This window comes from Musca autumnalis, unplaced genomic scaffold, assembly GCF_047663935.1.
Source record: "Musca autumnalis isolate F117 unplaced genomic scaffold, ASM4766393v1 scaffold_4, whole genome shotgun sequence".
Lineage (NCBI taxonomy): Eukaryota > Metazoa > Arthropoda > Insecta > Diptera > Muscidae > Musca > Musca autumnalis.
Genome location: NW_027411977.1, coordinates 63411387 through 63431141, shown reverse-complemented (window position 1 = coordinate 63431141; position 19755 = coordinate 63411387). Strand labels below are relative to the sequence as shown.

General features: G+C 34.4%; 3 protein-coding genes across 4 annotated transcripts; 2 read left to right on the top strand and 1 right to left on the bottom strand.

Annotated features, from left to right (window-relative positions):
- LOC141402222 (nudC domain-containing protein 3) lies at positions 1-2120 on the top strand. Its single transcript, XM_073983089.1, has 3 exons — positions 1-1058; positions 1117-1646; positions 1743-2120. Exons 1-3 carry the CDS (start codon positions 958-960, stop codon positions 2018-2020), a joined length of 909 nt encoding a protein of 302 aa, XP_073839190.1. The 5' UTR covers positions 1-957; the 3' UTR covers positions 2021-2120.
- On the bottom strand, positions 1694-14799 carry LOC141402223 (uncharacterized). Of its 2 annotated transcripts, XM_073983090.1 has the most exons (5): positions 14512-14799; positions 13144-14452; positions 2993-3196; positions 2614-2908; positions 2018-2552 (listed from the first exon to the last, which is right to left on the bottom strand). In XM_073983090.1, exons 3-5 carry the CDS (start codon positions 3118-3120, stop codon positions 2172-2174), a joined length of 804 nt encoding a protein of 267 aa, XP_073839191.1. In that variant the 5' UTR covers positions 3121-3196; positions 13144-14452; positions 14512-14799; the 3' UTR covers positions 2018-2171. The 2 variants fall into 2 exon arrangements, with proteins under 2 accessions (XP_073839192.1, XP_073839191.1); XM_073983091.1 differs by lacking the exons at positions 13144-14452; positions 14512-14799 and adding an exon at positions 1694-2016 and having other exon boundaries at positions 2139-2552; positions 2993-3223.
- RpL8 (ribosomal protein L8) lies at positions 10539-11715 on the top strand. The gene is made up of 2 exons (XM_073983092.1): positions 10539-10925; positions 11036-11715. Exons 1-2 carry the CDS (start codon positions 10788-10790, stop codon positions 11666-11668), a joined length of 771 nt encoding a protein of 256 aa, XP_073839193.1. The 5' UTR covers positions 10539-10787; the 3' UTR covers positions 11669-11715.
- Positions 14800-19755: the final 4956 nt, after the last annotated feature.

The following is a 19755-nucleotide window of genomic DNA, read 5'->3' as shown; positions in this document are numbered from 1 at the left end:
TACTTGTAAAAGAGAGAAAAATTGTTCTCACACAAAAGTTTTTTTCAAAAAGTTCGGGAACAGAAAAATGGAAAGAACGTCAAAAAACTGAAACAAATGTCAAAGTCGGCGTACCAGCCAATCAGACGCCATCAATCATGTTACTATTTTTTACTCGCCCAAATTTGTCGTGTAAAAAGTTTTTAAAGAGAGCGTCATTCAGCGCCATTTTTGTTTAAAGAGAAGGGCATAAGACGAGCTGGCCAACTATGCTCGGATCGAAATGAAATTTTTATCACAGGTAGATCTCGTCACCCTGATCACAAATATATATAACATTTGTTGCGGAAGTCCATACTTCCCGAGATATGGGCCTTTGAAGTTCCAAAAATTCCTTTGTTAAAGGCCAGCTGATAAGAGAAAAATTTTAAAATAAAAAAAAAGTTGTTCCCGTGCCCTAGATTTGCACCTGTCCTTAGGAGAAAGTCTTAAATCCCCGGCCGAAGGCCGGCTAATTGAAAAAAATACAATTTAAAAAACCATTTTTTTGAGCATAGTTCGTCAACTCAACTTGTTCCAATTGTAAAAACTTTTTACCCCCTGTTTTTGTAACTATTTTTGGTTCGTTCGTCTATATTCGTAATAATTTAGGCATCCATAGCTCAGCCCCCAGATGACATACGGACCTAATTTTTCGTAGAAACGTTCCATATATAGTTAAGAAATCCTCTTTTAAAAATCAGAGCTCTACATTTGCGCTGAGGCGAGTAAATCGATCTACAAAATTTGACAATTCGTGTGAGAAGAATAAAAGCTATTACATAAACAGGGGGTTAGTTCGGGAACAAAGCTCTAATGTAAAGGAACAGACCTACATATTCAATTATTCAACATACCCAACACATATGTTTGTACTATGAACATACCCAATGGAAAGAGTGGGTCATAAGGAGCTGTAAATTTTCAAAAATAAAAATTATGGATCAACTTCGTGCCGACAGCATATTAAGCGAAATATTGGAGGAGAGAAAATCATTGACAGGATTTTTGGATGCAGTATTTGGCTTTTTACATCGAAGGTAAGTAAAATTTAAATGAAGTCGATTGTAATACATTCAAAACCTCTATTACTTGTAGAACTGATTTCTATCACATTCAAAAAAGCAAAGATGAAAAAATTGGCTTTCCAAGAGGTATTAAAGAAGAAATTCTTTTAAGTTGTATGCAAAAATATGAGAAATACAACGACAAAGCACAGACGGCAGATAATGAGGAAGACTATGTTCCACCAGCAATAGAAGAAGTGGAAATTGCATCGGACGAAGTACAAAATGATGTCGATATAAAACTGAACAAAGAGGTGACCAATGGGCAATTGCAACACACACAGGATAAAGTAACGTTCAGTGAAAATGAATACAAAAATGGTGATAAAAATGACAAATATTGCTGGTGTCAAACGTTAAAAGACATCGAGCTATCAATCCTCCTTCCGGTTGGAGTTAAATCTGGAAAACATGTAAAAATTAATCTCAAGTCGAATCATATTGCTGTAAATGCTTTGCTACCACAAGAACAGGAGCTAGTAAGCGGAGAAACTTGGGGTAAATATAGGCATAATGATGCTGTGTGGACCATTACGGATGGGAAATTGGTTCTTAGTTTTGGTAAGCTGATTCTGATTTTAAATGTTTCAGTATGGATCGACGTACAATTTCCGATTAATATTTTTAATTTTGTCTTTTAATCATCAATGATTTTAGATAAAACAATGGAAGGCTGGTGGGACAAATTATTCGTTCATGAATCATCTATAGATATAAAGAAACTGGAGACGGAGATGCCAATTGATGCATATCCCGAAGAAGCTCAACAACAAATAGAAAAAATACAAACTAAAATGAGCAAACAAAATTTAGACGATCCAAGTATACCTCTATCCAGAAGTGAACAATTGGTGCGTTTGCAACAAGCCTGGAACGCAGAAAACTCTCCTTTTAAAGGACAACCATTTGATCCCTCCATGATACAATTTGACTGAAATCGAAAAAAATAAAAATTGTATTAAAATTTGTATAAAAGTATTGTATGAAAGTTATTTTAAGTAAACAATACATTTTAGGTATAATTTTTGAGTATAACGAAGAGTATATACGTACATTCAAACTTGGTTCAAAAACAAATTCTTATTTTTAGTCTTTATTGCGTTCCAAATTTCCTACAGTCTCTAACAAACGATTTAGCATGGTCATTTGTCTCTCCTCCATGAGACTCAAACGTTGATTTATACGCTCCTCCATTTCATTCAACCTTTTGTCAATATAATCTTGTATTAAGCTTGTAGTTTTAACATCGTCTGAAACATTCATTTTCTCAAATTGTTGGGTATTTTCCTTAAGTGTTTTTGACTGGACTAACATCTCCAACAAACGTTTGCTTTTTTCCGCAGGTGTCAAATTACCTGAGCAATTTTCAACAGAGCTTGGCAAAAGTGTCGTTATACCTCTGGGATTGGGGGCAGTCTGAATTTGTATTCCGAATATACAAATTTCCGTTAGGACTTTAGATAGAAACTAAAATGATAAATTATTTTATTAGGGGTTTCAGTCATCCTCATCAATGCCAACCAAATACCTTAAAAGTTAGTCGAGTTATACCAGATTTTTGTAATTCCACATCATAGCGATATATTTTTAATTCATCGTCAGCATAGTCATCATCCATTAATATTTCTCCATATACTGTTTCGAAATATTCTTTGGCAAGACCTTGAAATATTTCTATCTTGTCAATGCTACATACCAGAGAAAATGCTTGAATTTTGTATTCAGGATAGAGTTGTACATCCAACTCGCAATATTCAGAATTATCGCTAGATTTGTTAAGTAAGACGGCTTTGTTCTGATCAATTAGTTCATCGTTTGTGGGTCTAGAAAGGATATACACAGCCAAAGGAACAGGGAACGTCGTGATAAACAATTGCTATAAAACACAAATGATGATAAATACATACCTTTGGAACACATCTGGGTCGGCATTTGTCAGATGTAATGCTTCCAGTAATGGGCAGCCAGAAGTAAGTTTCCAATTACAGGTCACTTTTACAAGAGATCGATCTATGCCTTTATCACCGCCACCCATTTCAAGAAAGTCCTTTGTTTACCTTTGTTGTTGTTGTATGTATGATTTACAGAGCCTCACTGCAATGCGAACGGCTCTGCTAAAATTAAAAACAAACAAATGTAATAGGTCTGTCTGTCTAATGCGAACGTCTCTGCTAAAATTAAAAACGAACAAATTTAATAGGTCTGTCTAATTTATGCATAATTAAAACAAATTTTGACGTTTGGTATGGTTCATGCTTGTCGGTGATGGTCACCTTGAAATTGGCAACGTATACTCAAGTTCGAAAACGCCCAGTGAACAATATTTTATACACTGAACAATAACTTTTATTGCAGTTTGTTTTTATTGTCTATGTAAAGCTGGGTACACATTGTCAGTTTTGAATGACAGCTTTGTTGTTGCTTGCTAGTGTGGCCGTTCATTTTTGTCATTCATCATGCAACCACAAAATATTTTGTGGTTGCTGGACGGTTTGACAGTTAGGGGTAGTTTACACTATATGTAAATGTCATTTGACACGAAATAAAAACATTCCATATCTACCCACGGAGGCAATGTGGAGACGTAATTTTATTATATTTTTGTTGAGGTGGACGCACAGAATAAATGGCGTAAGGAAAATCCCCAATATTACACATATTAGCGACTATATAATGATGGAAAATTTCATGTCATATGACATTTACATATAGTGTAAACTACCCCTTATCGATAATTGCGAAATATCGACATTCAAAACTGACAATGGGTACCCAGCTTAAATGTAATTGTTAGCAACATTTTTAAAATCTATAAAAGGCCCTTTAGGCATTGATTCTGTCCTTTTTGCTGGACAACTAAAACATGTAAGGTCATTTTAACAACTTGTCATTTTAATTTTATAAAATTTATCTATTTCTATAGCGAATAAACGCCACACTAGTAGAGCTGGCAAACCACCGATATTCCCAACATTAGATATTTTCGATATAATGTTTTAAAATATCGATTGCTATCGATATTATCGTTAGGTTGTCAACGCCATTCATTTGGAGATGAAAATGGCGGAAATGTCAATGATTTTCTTGATGCAAATGGGAATAAACAACTGCTTTTATTTTATAAAAAATGTAAAAAAATCATTTTATTTTACCGAAAAATGTGTACGTGTGACTACGGACTTACTTTCTCACACACACAAAACCGAAAAACAGCGAAATTTCTATTTATTTCAATGGATTTCAGGTTAGGCGTGTTTATTCCGATAATATCGATAGGCAAAACTATCTATCGATATTGAAATTTTAAATAACAATCGATATTATCGATAGTGCCATCGATTTTTTGCCAGCTCTACACACTAGGGATAGGTAATGGAAAGCAATAATCGATTTTTCGACTTTTCGATTTTGGTCTAAAACTAAAAATGCGATTTTTCGGTCTTGCGATTATTTCCCAGCGTGTAACATAAGAGTTTGTCTTGTAACTCGACTTTCGACTTTTTCATAACAGCAAACAATCGATTATAATCGACTATTCGTCGATTTTCGAGTTTTCTTTTGAAACTGTAAAACCGCCAAGTGTAAAAACCAAAGTGTAAAACCGCCAAGTGAACAATCTATGGGCAAACTCCAAAATCGACCGCAAGATAATCGATTATGCGATTTTCCCTCCAGACAAAAGTCGACTACGAGTTTTATATTTTTGACTGCAAAAAGTCGATTAATCGATTAACCGAAAGTCGACTTAACTATCCCTACGCCACACATTTTAATATCAAACTTATGCTATGTTTACATTTACGAAATCCACTCGATTTCATCTGTCAAACCCATAGGTTAAACGTCAAATGAAATCCAATGGATTTCAAATGAGATTTCATTTGACGTTTGAGCTATGAAATTGACAGATGAAATCGAGTGGATTTCGCAAATGTAAACTTAGCATTAAGCAAAAACAGTTGTAAAATTATGAAGTCATCGATTTCTTTTTGTTTTCCGTTCACATATTTTGTTTTTGTTCATTTTCTTTTGTTTTCAAAACATTTCAATTATTATCTCCCACATTTTTACAAGAAATGTCAAAAATTTGTTAACCCTGCCATGAAAAAATTATGGACAGCTGGGAAACAAACGAAAAATGTATGTACGTGTTAGTAAATCAGAGTTGTATTTGAAGACAAACTGTCTGGTGTAAACGCCTAGTAAGTGGTGTTTACCCTATCCATCAATGTCGTATGAGATGTCAAATTTGCTACATATGAATGTTGTATACATAAGCTTCGTTTCAGTTCTTTTTCAATGATAAAATTGTCAAAAGAGCAAACTGTCGAAAATGAGTTCCACATACACATTTTTCCAAAATGTACGGGAACGGAAAAATGGCAGAAACGTCAAAAAACTGGAACAAATGTCAAAGTCTGCGAATCAACCAATCAGAAGCCGGCAAACATGTTGCACATTTTTGTTTGCCCAAATTTGTCGTGTAAAAAGTTTCTAAAGAGAAAGCTATTCAGCGCCATTTTTGTTCGAAGAGAAGTGGACATTTTGCAACTTTTTTGGTGTACGGGAACGCATTTCGGTGAGAAATGTGCAAAATGTGTTAAATGTGTAAAAACTTTTTAGTTCTGGAACGAAGCTATAGTGTACTGTTATTGTGCCAGGGCCAAAAACACATACAATAGCTTCGTTCCAGTACTTTTTTAATGAAAAAAGTGTCAAAAGAGCAAACTGTCGAAAATGAGTTCTACATACACATTTTTCCAAAATGTACGGGAACGGAAAAATGGCAGAAACGTCAAAAAAACTGGAACAAATGCCAAAGTCGGCGAATCAACCAATCAGAAGCCGGAAAACATGTTGCATATTTTTGCTCGCTCAAATTTGTCGTGTAAAAATTTTCTAAAGAGAAAGCTATTCAGCGCCATTTTGGTTCAAAGAGAAGTGAACCTTTTGCAATTTTTTTTGGTGTACGGGAACGCATTTTGGTGAAAAGTGTGCAAAATGTGTTAAATGTGTAAAATCTTTTTAGTTCTGGAACGAAGCTAATGTTTCAGTCGGACGTCATTCCTGATAAAGGAATAAAGAAAAATCAGCACTATGTTGTGCTTGCTCTTTCAGTTTTTATCAGAAATGACGCCCAACTTCACTGAAACGATGGATGTGTTTTCAGCTATAAACATGAAAAAATTTAATTGAAATGTCATTTAACTAGGCGTTTACACCAGACAATTTGTCTTCAAATACAACTCGGATTTACTAACACATACGTACATTTGTCGGTTGTCTTCCATTTTTTGCAAAAAACTGCAAAACTAATTGTAAAATTTAGAATGAAATTCGTCGATTTCTCTTTATTTTCCGTTCACATATTTTGTTCATGTTCTTTTGTGTCCAACACATTTCAATTATCATCTCAATTCTTTTTTTAGAAAAATGTCAAAAATTTGTTATTCCGACTGTCTGTGAAAAAATGATGGACAGCTGGGAGACAGCCGACAAATGCATGTATATGTTAGTAAATCAGAGTTGTATTTGAAGACAGTCTGTCTCGTGTAAACGCCTGGCTACATAAGTAGCCTCTCCTGTTTTCCTGCTAGGTTGCCCTTTCCTTCTTTATTCTTTTATTTTTATTATGTCAGAAATTAACCCTGCGTTTACACATGACAAGACAGTTGAGTACATGTACTGTTCGTCAAAAACACAAAACTTGCCTGTGTAACGTAGGCATCCTGCAAAAACCGCAAAACAGTTGTAAAATTATAAATGAAAATAGTCGATTTCTTTTTGTTCATGTTCTTTTGTTTTCAACACATTTCAATTATTATTTTTACAAAAATGTCAAAAATTTGTCTATCCGACTGTCTTTGAAAAAATGACGGACAGCTGGGAGACAGCCGACAAATGCATGTTTGTGTTAGTAAATCAGAGTTGTATTTCAAGACAAACTGTCTGGTGTAAACGTCTAGTTATACGTCGATGACAACATAAAGTCTGTCTGGTTACTTTCCCAGCAGGAATTGTCCAGCAAGAACTTTCTCAGAGAGTAAGGGGTTTTTATTCTCTTTTGCTAGAAAATTTTAAAAAGTAAACAGACACCTTCCCAGCAAAAACCAGCAAGCAATCAGCTGACTTGCCAAAACAGCTACATAAGTAGCCTCTCCTGTTTTCCTGCTAGGTTGCCCTTTCCTTCTTTATTCTTTTATTTTTATTATGTCAGAAATTAACCCTGCGTTTACACATGACAAGACAGTTGAGTACATGTACTGTTCGTCAAAAACACAAAACTTGCCTGTGTAACGTAGGCATCCTGCAAAAACCGCAAAACAGTTGTAAAATTATAAATGAAAATAGTCGATTTCTTTTTGTTCATGTTCTTTTGTTTTCAACACATTTCAATTATTATTTTTACAAAAATGTCAAAAATTTGTCTATCCGACTGTCTTTGAAAAAATGACGGACAGCTGGGAGACAGCCGACAAATGCATGTTTGTGTTAGTAAATCAGAGTTGTATTTCAAGACAAACTGTCTGGTGTAAACGTCTAGTTATACGTCGATGACAATTCAACAATTTGTCCGCCAACAAAGGAAGCAAACACGTTGTATTTTATTAAAAATAAAAAAGAAAATGGAACAAAAAAGTATTTTTCCACTTTACAAATTTGTTCTCCATAAAACAATACAATTAGACTATGTTATTTCCACAATAAAATTGTTTTTAATGTTCACAAACATAAATCAACAAAAAACTAAAAACAGCTGATTGATTGTTTTCAGGAAGAAGAAGAGCTTGCATGTGCTTGCTAGAAGAAATTTGTCCAGCAAGAATTTGCAAGCTCTCAGTGAAAGAACTGTCAAATGTCTCTCTCGAATCGCTCTCTTTTGCTGGTTTTTTGTGTTAACAGACGACTTCCAGCAACAATTGGTACAAATTGTTACAAATTTTAGGGTAACCAGACACAGCTATAACTGCTAAACCTAAATAACGACGGGACGTACACAAATATTTCACCAACCTACTAAAACAACGCTCTCTGAGCGTCCGTATTACCCAAATACGTTGAGTCCCAAATCACATTTAAAACACAAAATCCGCGACCGAAACTTACTTAAGGGCTGTTTACACCATCTATCAATGTCATATGAGTTGTCATTTCTTTCACCCATTCGACATTCTCTATGTTTGTCAAAATTGACGTCATCCATACAACTTTCAATTTGTGCGTTCATACCTACAAGCGTTATTTTCTTATGACATAACCTATAAATATAAAAACAGCTGTTTTTGTCATTGTTTACATTTATTGTTGAGTTACAAATTTGCGTAAATTTTTAATTTTGGTTGAAGGAAAATTAATATCTAGCATGTTTGTTGTGGTAGAATAGGTTTTTGGGGTTATAGAGGCATTCATGTATTGCCACAAAGCAATACTTTCCAACACTGCTCCTTTCGACCAATCGATCTGAAAATAACATAATAAACACCCTTTATTTAAGGGCTGTTTACACCATCTATCAATGTCATATGAGCTGCCATTTCTTTCACCCATTCGACATTCTCTATGTTTGTCAAAATTGACGTCATCCATACAACTTTCAATTTGTGCGTTCATACCTGCAAGTGTTATTTTCGTATGACATAACCTAAAAATATAAAAACAGCTGTTTTTGTCATTATTTACATTTATTGTTGAGTTGCAATTTTGCGCAAATTTTAATTTTGGTTGAAGGAAACTGAATTGGTAGAATTGGTGTTTGGAGTTATAGAGGCATTCATGTTTTTGCCACCAAACAATCATTTCAAAGACTGCTTCTTTTGACCAATCGATCTAAAAATAACATTACAAACGCCATTTATTTACTTTACTGAATATTTAAATATACATACCTTTTCATTTTCTTTTTTAAAAGATTTTGTTTTTCATTTTTTGTTTGAGAATGTCAGAAAACAGCTGATAAATTTATGTTTACATACGAGAATGCCGTATCAAATAGAGCGCTCCCTAAATGAAAAATTTACATATGAGTTGCCAAATCATTTTGATAGATGAAAATTTTCATAGTGGTTACACTATGTGTACAACATTCGCAGGTAGAAAATTTGGCATCTCATACGACATTGATAGATGGTGTAAACAACCCTTTACTTTTCTAAATACTTAAATATACATAACTTTCCATTTTCTTTTTTAAAAGATTTTGTTTTTCAATTTTTTTGAGAATGCCAGAAAACAGCTGATAAATTTATGTTTACATACGAGAATGCCGTATCAAATAGAGCGCTCCCTAAATGAAAAATTTACATATGAGTTGCCAAATCATTTTGATAGATGAAAATTTTCATAGTGGTCACACTATGTGTACAACATTCGCAGGTAGAAAATTTGACATCTCATACGACATAGATAGATGGTGTAAACAACCCTTTAAATGTTTTCATTCGTAAAACAAATAATTTTCCTTTGCAATGAATTGTATTTCATGTTTTGTTAGGCTTTTGTTTTTAAAATACAAAAAACACACACATACAAACAATAACGTTCTGTCAAAGTTAAACTTTTAGAACTTAGTCGATGGTCAGACTAGCACGATTTCAACATGGCGACGTCAAGTTTATAGGCGAGGGGTATGAAGTAGTGAAACCCATGTACATGGTTTTCTGTGTTTGTTGTGTTGCCTCTTCTTGTTCTTCGTTGCAAGATTTTTTCTTCAATTTTCTTTCATATTTATTTTCTCAAGCAAACGTTAACAACAATACAAACGTAAATATATTTAATAAAAACATTTAATAAATGAAATAGTGAAAATTTAACTATTAATATTAATATTAATTTAATTATTAATGTTAATTATTTTGTGTTGTTTTTGGTTTATTTGTCTTTTTTTGTTTTTATTGGTATGAGAAACACAACAAACGCGAATGGTAAAATAAAGAGGACACTCAAAGATCTTAAATTTCACGTTAACGTGTGTGGACATTAACGAAATTTGAAAAGAAACTTTAACGAAATTGGTTTCAAGAAACCTTACTAGTCTGACCATCGACTTACAAATAGTATACGCTCGACGTATTTCGGTAGTTCTCATAAGAATACATGTGTTCTACTTTTTTCACCACATACGCCCTGGGTATACGTCCGTATATAGGTATGGGCATGGTACAAATAAACAGGTAGCCGCATCGGCAATTGTTGGTAACATAAGATGTCAAAATTTGACATCAATTCAATGCAATTGACACATTATGTTACCATCAGCTGGCTTGATAATGCTACCTGTATTATTGTACCATGGGTATGGGCCTAATAAAATACGCTCCCATTGCGTTAAGTCTTTTACGTTTCCACTAATTGCGATTGATCAAAGTTGCCATATTATTTGTGACAATTTATGTTTGACATTTTTGACAGCAAGATTTCTTCCTCCTTTTCTTTCTTTTCTTTTTTAGCAGGCTTTCGGTAGGTGTTGTATGTTGGAATTAAATCTAAGAAAATATCGAATTTTACAAGCCATCTACCAAAATTAATTATGAGAAATAAACTAAAGACTCCTACTGTGATGTGTCATGAAAATATTTTACATTTTGTGTAGAAACATTTGTGAAAATTCGATAAACAAATATGTGTAAACAAAATAGAGACTCTTGTTTGAGATGAGTTATTAATATGGATGATTATCGTTATTTTAGGAAATAGAAGCCAACAATGGGTCGCGTTATTCGTGCACAACGTAAAGGTGCTGGGTCTGTCTTCAAGGCCCATGTCCATCACCGCAAAGGTGCCGCCAAATTGAGGTCTTTGGATTTCGCTGAACGTCATGGCTACATTCGCGGTGTTGTCAAGGTAAGTTTAAACAAATGCAGTCATTGTCGGAGGATAATTTAACTAAATCGCGACTTGACTGTTTACGAGTGTTGGTTTAAATACTAAATTGTATGTGTTTATGTTTTTAGGAAATCATCCACGACCCCGGCCGTGGTGCTCCTTTGGCTGTCGTTCACTTCCGTGACCCCTACCGCTACAAGATCCGCAAGGAGCTCTTCATTGCTCCCGAAGGTATGCACACTGGACAATTCGTCTACTGCGGTCGTAAAGCTACCCTCCAAATCGGCAATGTAATGCCCATCGCTACCATGCCTGAAGGTACCATCATCTGCAATTTGGAAGAAAAGACCGGTGATCGTGGTCGTTTGGCTCGTACCTCTGGCAATTATGCTACCGTCATTGCCCACAATCCTGATACCAAGAAGACCCGTGTTAAGTTGCCTTCTGGCGCCAAGAAGGTTGTACCCTCTGCCAATCGTGCTATGGTTGGTATTGTTGCCGGTGGTGGTCGTATCGACAAACCAATCTTGAAGGCTGGCCGTGCCTACCACAAATACAAGGTTAAGCGTAACAGCTGGCCTAAGGTTCGTGGTGTTGCTATGAACCCTGTTGAACATCCTCACGGTGGTGGTAACCATCAACATATTGGTAAGGCTTCCACAGTCAAGCGTGGTACCTCTGCTGGTCGTAAGGTCGGTCTTATTGCTGCCCGTCGTACTGGTAGAATTCGTGGTGGCAAGGGTGATTCCAAGGATAAGTAGATTGCTAAGTAATTTTAATATCAATAGATTTGATATAAACATCATCATATTAAGAGTTTGTTTGTTGGTGGTGTATACATGTCCATGCTCTATGGGCATTGCAGAAGATGAATGTGAATTTTTTTATTTGAAAAAAGGATCAGAAAATACAAAATTTTAAAACCCTAAAAAATCGTTTGTTTGTTGGTTGGGGATACTGCGGGTCGGTAAAGAAATATATTTTAAGAATGTTATATCCAAACTGAAGACTGGCGGAGTTTAACTCTTCATATAGCATGGAAAGAAGGAAGACTTCGGAGCTTGAGTCAAATCCTTTATTGCGATGCTTAAGAAAATTGAAAAAATTAATCTAATTTTGTTTAACTCTCGCAATCCTAGCACTATGTAATGCAAAAGTTTATGTCAAAATCGTGTGTTTAGCGCTGGTGAGCCTTAAGGTGCTGGCTGATAAGAGCGATGTGCATTTTCCGGATTGAAAAGGAATAGATTTTAAATATGTTATCTCCAAACTCTAAACTTTTGGAGTTTAACTCTTCATATTCCTTGGAAAGAAGACTTGAGTTTAATTCTGTAGCTACACTCGCATCGTTTAGAAACTAGCAGGAAAAAGAAAAACTTTTTATCATACTGAAAGGATAATGGATCGGATAACAGATACAGAGTCTGCTGAGAATCATTAGCTATTGCGAAGAAGCATCTGAACCAATCTCGGTTGAAGATTGATTGAAGAAGATAAAGAAGAAAAGCTTATGGGGTGCCAACCAATCTATTCAAGACGGATGACGACGGGGTCAATAAAGTTGTATATGGTCAGAAGGCAAGATCATCTACCTCGTATATACCAAATAGTCGGCGGCTTTGTAACATTTACATGGGATACCTACAAAGCCGACTTTTGACCTCTTCTGAATCTTCACATAGTTTATAGTAGTTAATACCACTGCCATATTAACTTATCGAGAGGATGTAAGAAAAGAGTTATACGCTGCGAGATACCGACCATATAATCAGGATAATCTGCATCCAGCTTTAAGTTGTTATCTGCGACTGGACTGGCCTTAAAATTTCAACTTCTGTGACAAGCCTTCTCGAGGTATACTTCCTGAGACCCACCCCTTCTTTATTCCCCCAATATGTTTCTTTGACCGGGAAATCATGAATAAAAATTCCGTGCGGAACATGGCAGAAATACCAGGTAGTGGTATCACACCAGCTGATCACACCAACTAATAGAATATGAAAAGTCAAATCCCTTTATAAAAAAAATATTTTTGATGTAATTTCCCCAACAACATAAAGAAAGTTTTGACATAACATATTCAAAATATTACGATGCCACTACCTGGGTAATTGTGCCATGGTGCGGAATTTGTCGATTCGACAAAAAATTTTCATAATTAAATGATTCAAGTACATAGTTTTCAACGTTTGAAAGTACATATTTCAAAAGAATTTCACTGTTGAATTTTACCAACCGAGTTCTTGCAGGATCCTTACTCCCTTTCCAACTTATGAGGTTATCTGGGATCGTACTTAGAGATTTAGCTTCAAAGAAAATTCCATTACAACGCCATTTTTTTTTCAAAATGTACTCAAATAGTTTTTATTCGAACGACAAAAGCACTGAATAAATACAAAGTTAGGTTGCAAACTGATGAAAACTAAAAAAACATGAAAAAATCTGCCCCCCTATTCTGTAACTTTTTAACAACTTTACTCATTGTTTATTTTACAACAATTTCATTTGTTTGTTTTGTAGTTGTTACAAAAACAAAAGAAATTTTAACAACTTTTCAATCGATAAAAGTTACAGAATAGGCCTACTGAGATATATAAAAACTTTTCAGCAATAAAAAGTATATGTTCAAATTTCCTAAAATTCTTTAGAGGTAGTGAGTTTTCCAATGAATCATTTACTCTTTCAGCAGATGATTTTCGTGGCCTTTATAAATCTGTTCATTCTGTCTTGCTTTGATAAATCTGCCAAGATGTTCCAATGACAACATCACCTTTTACATTCGATATCAAAGGCCAAACTAGGAGAATGTTTTTAATCCAAAGTCTCTGGATAACATATTTACTACTCTTTCTTAGATAGTTCTTCAATCTTCAGCGACATTTTCAAATTTTCTTCTTTTAAGCTTTCTATTATCTTTAAGAGTTTGTTAATTTCATCATTTTTGTGGCAGGAACAAATACAAATATCATCGCCATTTTCCATTTTTATTTCCTTAGCATGGTCCGTAGGCAACGTTACCATTGGCGGGTCGTTAATGTCATGAGGTAAAATATAAGTATTTTCTTCACCTAACCTTAACGACGTCTCATTCTCTACTTTCATTTCAGTTTCCTTCAAATCTTCAGTAACGGATGCATCAAATGACAGGATATCGGGTTCTACTTTTAAACGTATTATAGGTTCCATTACATTTTGGGATGGTTCTTCCAATTCGTTTTGTGGTGTTTCCAATTTTATTCTTTTGTTCTTTTTTTCATATGTACGATTTGCCGGTGTTTTATAACGTATTTTAATACCGTTTTGCTCTAACTTTTCAATTATCGTTAAATAAGCTTTAGTTTTACTTGTTTGAGGGGACTTTGTTTTCGAATTTTCAGAGGGGACATCACTGACCGTTAAAGTAGGGTTTTTGTATATAACTTGGTCGGAATGTTTTCTTTTTAAATAATTATTAGCCGTTATACGAGGTTTCGTTTTAACATGGTTGGAGGACTCTTCTCTCAAACATGTAGGTAGTCTTTGCAATAGAACATCGGATGGCTCCACTAAAAATATCATAAAATATAATGCTTTATTTCAGAAAAGTAAAAAATGTTGTGTATACTTGGCAAAACTCCCATTTTTAGCCTCCTTATCCCAATGGAATCAGGTGTAAAATGATTGTCACATATTCTCCACTGTTTACCTAATTTCTCCCGATTCACTTGTAAAATTTTACACCAAGATAAAAGCTGTCTTTTGCAGTAATTACTTTCATCAAAAGGGAATTGATATAAATGCTTAAAATTACTGCAATCAAAAATACATCTTCTACTAGGCATTTTTTTTTTTTTTTTTTGATAAAATTAAACGTTATAAATTTCTAGGGGAAACTCTATTAATGGGAAATAGGAAACAAAGTTCAATAGAACGATTCATTTCGAAGCGTGTGCGAACTAGGACAGTCTAGTTCGTTGAAATAGTATTAGAGTGATGTCATAGAAAAAAATTCATGAAATTATGCGTCGCTAGTCTCGGTATACACTAGAGCGATTTCATTGCAATAATTTCATGAAATTAGGCGTTCTTAGATCGAGAAATGAAAATGGCGGAAATGTCTATGCTTTTGTTGACATTTTGCAGAAGTAGTTAACATAAAAATAGTAGAGAAAAAACAATTGATTTGTATTCATATTGTTACGAATGTAACAGTTAGGTTTAAGTTAATTTAGTTTAATTTCTGTCAATTTAAAAATTTGAAATGAACGTAAAGTTTTATTACGCAGTTACTTTATTTAAGCAACAACAACTATTATGTAGAATTCTCTTCATCATTCTAGTTCTTAAGGCCTGCGTACATAAGCTGCTTTGCCTGATTGCCTTGCTTACCTGCTTCATTTCTGACGTAATAAAAATAATAGAATAAAGACGAAATTTCGAACTGGGTTGCCATCAGTTGGAAATTGGGTCGGCCTTCTTTGTTCTTTTATTTTTTTATTGAAGCAGCAAAGCAAGGCAATCAGGCAAAGCAGCTTATTTACGCAGGCCTTTACTTTACCGTTTATGAATGTGCTTGTGTTTTCATTTGTTTTGCTATAATATCTGAACTTTTTTAATAATAGCGCACGCGTATTAATCTAAGTTTTAAAAGCGATAAAATGGCCCGGGAAGAGCTTATAATAATTGGCCTCGAATTTTGCAATCGAATACAGGGGCTGGATTCTTGTTCTATGAAAATTTGAAATGAAAAATATTTATCTTATAAAATTTTTCATTTGACATTTATTTCCTTTATAAACTTTTCATTTAAAATTTTCATAGAACAAGAATTGAGTCCCTGGCTTTACTTTTGAAAAAATCTTAATTAATCTTAAACGCTTAAACGAATATCTTAAACGCTTGTAAAAACGCTTGTCAAATGCTGAAACGGATGCATTTTTTAAACTTACAAGCAATTTCACCCAATATTAGCTTTGTTCCTTTACTTTTTAATGGTAAGAGTGGTCAAAGAGAAAAGTTTCAGAATTGCTCTCTCATGAACATTTTTACCAGAAAAGTAAACCCAGCAAAAAGTTTGCATCCGCGGATGCATTTAAATCACTAGAGCAATTGCCGCTGGAGTACATCTTTTCCTATGAATTCACCTATGAATTTTACAAGAGAGCGCGCAGCTAGGATGCACTCCATTTTGCTTCCAGTGCACACAGCTAGGATGCACTCCATTTTCGATCCAAATCACAGCCTTTAATGTAAGGTTTTGGATTGAATTTAAATGCAATCTAAAGATGTTATAAAATGCAAGCCATTGCAAATATCCCAAATTAAATAAAATACATTGCTTATTCGTGTAAAACAAGAATATTAACTTTATTACATTAACACAAATTATAAAAACTCTCCATTAAATTTGATCGTAACTAAGTTTACTTCCTCTATTCTGCTTTTTATGACATCGAAATTGATATTGCTTCATCATCCAAATGGTTTTTCATTTTTCCTCCTACTTCAGTTCAGATTTCCAAAAAAACTCCAACTCCACTTCGTGAATTACCGCAATGTTCATAACTTTAGTTTGTATTTCTTTATTTTTTATAATGTCACGTTCACACGAGCGTTTCAATTACGTTGTTCGTCTGTCGAACGACGTACACGAATTAACCCGTTTCCACGACACCATTCGTAATTAACAGAAACATAAACAAAATTTCTTTCATTTTTGTTTCCTTGTTTTCACGTAAATTTGAACCGAAAACACATAAAATATGCATTAAATGAACAGGAAAAGCAATAGACCTTCCTTCAAATGTATCTTCTATATTTAACTACACACATTTCATTCATTTTTTCCATAAATTCTGAATAATTTTGTATTTTCAATATATTTTTATATGTTTCTATTTTCAAAATTAAAGAGAGAGAGGCATGTCAAAACAATGTTTGTGTATACAGACTTTCAGTTATTTGTTTCCTTTTTGTTTCTGATTTTTTACGCGATTTTGAACTAATGGACAAGAAATGTGTGTGGTATTAAGAAGGAAACACAACCATCTTCCTTCTGCATCTATATAAAATGTTTAGTTCATTAATTTCCATTCATCTTTTTCCCTTTTTCTAAAAATTTTTGTGTTTTCAACAAATTTTTCAATTTTGAATTTAGACATGTCATAATTATTTTTTTCGATAAATACTCTCATTTGTTAGGGATGGGACATACTTATTCGTCGTTCAGAGAGTATTTCTAATCGAACAACGTAGAAAAATCGTCGTTCGTTCATAGAATTTTGTGTTGGGAAATAAGTAATTTATTCGTAGTTATGGGTCGAACAACGAATAGAGAACGAACGACGTACCGTGGAAACGGGCTATAAAACAAATTCTTAGAATTTTAACACTCTTTCTTGCGTTCAGAAAAAAAGACTGCGACTGTAGGGATCAAAAAAATTGGCTTGCTTGGCTAGGGATCTTTAAGCGAGTGCTTCCAAAATGTATCGAGCGCAGTGCATTTTTCATTAATTTCGTTTAGTTCATTAATTTCCATTCATCTTTTTCCCTTTTTCTAAAAATTTTTGTGTTTTCAACAAATTTTTCAATTTTGAATTTAGACATGTCATAATTATTTTTTTCGATAAATACTCTCATTTGTTAGGGATGGGACATACTTATTCGTCGTTCAGAGAGTATTTCTAATCGAACAACGTAGAAAAATCGTCGTTCGTTCATAGAATTTTGTGTTGGGAAATAAGTAATTTATTCGTAGTTATGGGTCGAACAACGAATAGAGAACGAACGACGTACCGTGGAAACGGGCTATAAAACAAATTCTTAGAATTTTAACACTCTTTCTTGTGTTCAGAAAAAAAGACTGCGACTGTAGGGATCAAAAAAATTGGCTTGCTTGGCTAGGGATCTTTAAGCGAGTGCTTCCAAAATGTATCGAGCGCAGTGCATTTTCATAACTCCGTGTGGACTGCATCGAAAAATGTATTGAAATCATAAGTCTGCATTGCACTGCTTCCAAACTTTTTTGCTGGGAAGGAACGGAAAAATGGTAGATCTGGCAGCAATGTCAAAAAGAAACATAAAAAAATCAATTTTCGTCTTTTATTTCACAGTTTTTAATTTAGTTTTGTCAGCGTTCGACTTTTTCTTCTGTTTTACGTCCATTTTCTTCTTCATTGTGAAATAATCGTTAAACAAGAGTCGAAATATCAATTCTGCCATTTTTTACCTGCAGAAATTTGTCTGGTAGCCTGTGGTAGAAGAGAAAGCCATTTTCGCTATCTCTCCTCTCTTAAAATTCCTTCCAGTTTTGCCACTTTTCGGGGTTAAGGAACGATTTGCAGGTTAAAAATGGTAACAAATGTTAAAAATGGTAACCTCAGCTAAGTAAAGAAACACAGCTATTTTCTGCAATTTTTTTTGGGGAAATTCAATAAAATCTAGGGAATTTTGGGGAAAATTTTGGAGAAGTTGGGAGAAAGAGGCTGAAAAATACTGGCAACGCTGTATGTGAATGTGGTTGTTCGCTTTATGCGAATGTGCGTCTGTGTGTTCGTTGCACAGATTCGAGGTGTTGCCAGATGTGTTCTGGAGAATTTTTGAACAAGGGGATTTTTGAGATAAATACAGGTGGAATCAGCAACGACGAGTTAGTTGTGTTGAACAGATCGGTTACAGAATAGCTGCGTGCTAACTAGAGACAAGCTGTGCGTTTAGTAAGGGGAAGTTTACACTAAATGTAGATGTCATATGTCACGAAATAAAAACATTCCATATCTACCCACGCAGGCAATGTGGAGACGTAACTTTATTACATTTTTGCTGGTGTGGACGCACAAAGTAAATGGCGTAAGGAAAATCCCCAATATTGCACATATTAGCGACTATATAATGATGGAAAATTTCATGTCATATGACATTTACATATAGTGTAAACTACCCCTAATTAAAGTCGGTTCCGAATAAGTGTAATAAAGTAAATAAAGCATTGTAGAAACGTAATCTGAAACGAACCCTGTTTTATTTGGTACAAATCGTACTGGGGAATAAAAGTCCCAATTTACATTGGGCGAGTTTACTTGCGGCAATTGTCATTTTGTAGGAGAGAGAGGTGAGGCATATGGTAACCCTTTGGCTCTCAGCACCCTCTCTCACCTACAAACTGACAATTGCCGCAAGTAAACTCGCCCAATGTAAATTGGGACAAACAACGTCTACACGGAGATGAGTTAAATCTAATTCCGTAACAATATATATTGGTGCGCGCTTTAAGAACGTAATAATCTTGTCTTTAAGCGAGACAGAATTTTCAAAAATCTATTTTAACAAAAATAGTGAAAATTCAAAATTTCGATTTTAACGAAAAAATGGACCGATTTTTGCCCATAAATCGGCAAAAAATTAAAAAAACTGTCTCGTTTAAATACAAGGTTTTTATGCATTTAATAAGCTCACCAAAATATACAAAGATCGGTCTATCCGTTTTCGAGCTATCGTTGACATCGACTTCAAAAATGGCATTTCGAGAAAAGCGCGTTTTAAGTTTTTATTTCGGTTTACATGAATAAAAAATGTATTTTTGGTACAATTACAAGGAGTCATCTATTCCTGGTCCATACAGGAGATCTTCCGACGACGATGCAACTTGTAAAATTGAAATTTGGTGTTGCCTTCGCAACATTCTTCCTTCACGAGTGCATTCGGCCGCACGTCTCTCTGCCAGTGCACATTTGAAACCCAAACCCACTGGCTTAATCCGGTTAGGTGCAAACGGGGTATTTGTGGTTTTTAGTCCGATAATATCGATAGACAAAACTATCGGTCGATATTGAATTTTTAAAAAAGAATCGATATTATAGATAGTGCCATC

Excerpts from the sequence above, each read along its gene's own strand:
- LOC141402222 (XM_073983089.1), top strand. The coding sequence starts at position 958 with ATGGATCAACTTCGTGCCGACAGCATATTAAGCGAAATATTGGAGGAG. Across the intron at positions 1,059-1,116 it reads TTTGGCTTTTTACATCGAAG|AACTGATTTCTATCACATTC; the intron begins GTAAGTAAAATT and ends TATTACTTGTAG. Across the intron at positions 1,647-1,742 it reads GAAATTGGTTCTTAGTTTTG|ATAAAACAATGGAAGGCTGG; the intron begins GTAAGCTGATTC and ends CAATGATTTTAG.
- LOC141402223 (XM_073983090.1), bottom strand. The coding sequence starts at position 3,120 with ATGGGTGGCGGTGATAAAGGCATAGATCGATCTCTTGTAAAAGTGACC. Across the intron at positions 2,909-2,992 it reads GACCCAGATGTGTTCCAAAG|ACCCACAAACGATGAACTAA; the intron begins GTATGTATTTAT and ends TATCCTTTCTAG. Across the intron at positions 2,553-2,613 it reads TAACTCGACTAACTTTTAAG|TTTCTATCTAAAGTCCTAAC; the intron begins GTATTTGGTTGG and ends TTATCATTTTAG.
- RpL8 (XM_073983092.1), top strand. The coding sequence starts at position 10,788 with ATGGGTCGCGTTATTCGTGCACAACGTAAAGGTGCTGGGTCTGTCTTC. Across the intron at positions 10,926-11,035 it reads ACATTCGCGGTGTTGTCAAG|GAAATCATCCACGACCCCGG; the intron begins GTAAGTTTAAAC and ends TTATGTTTTTAG.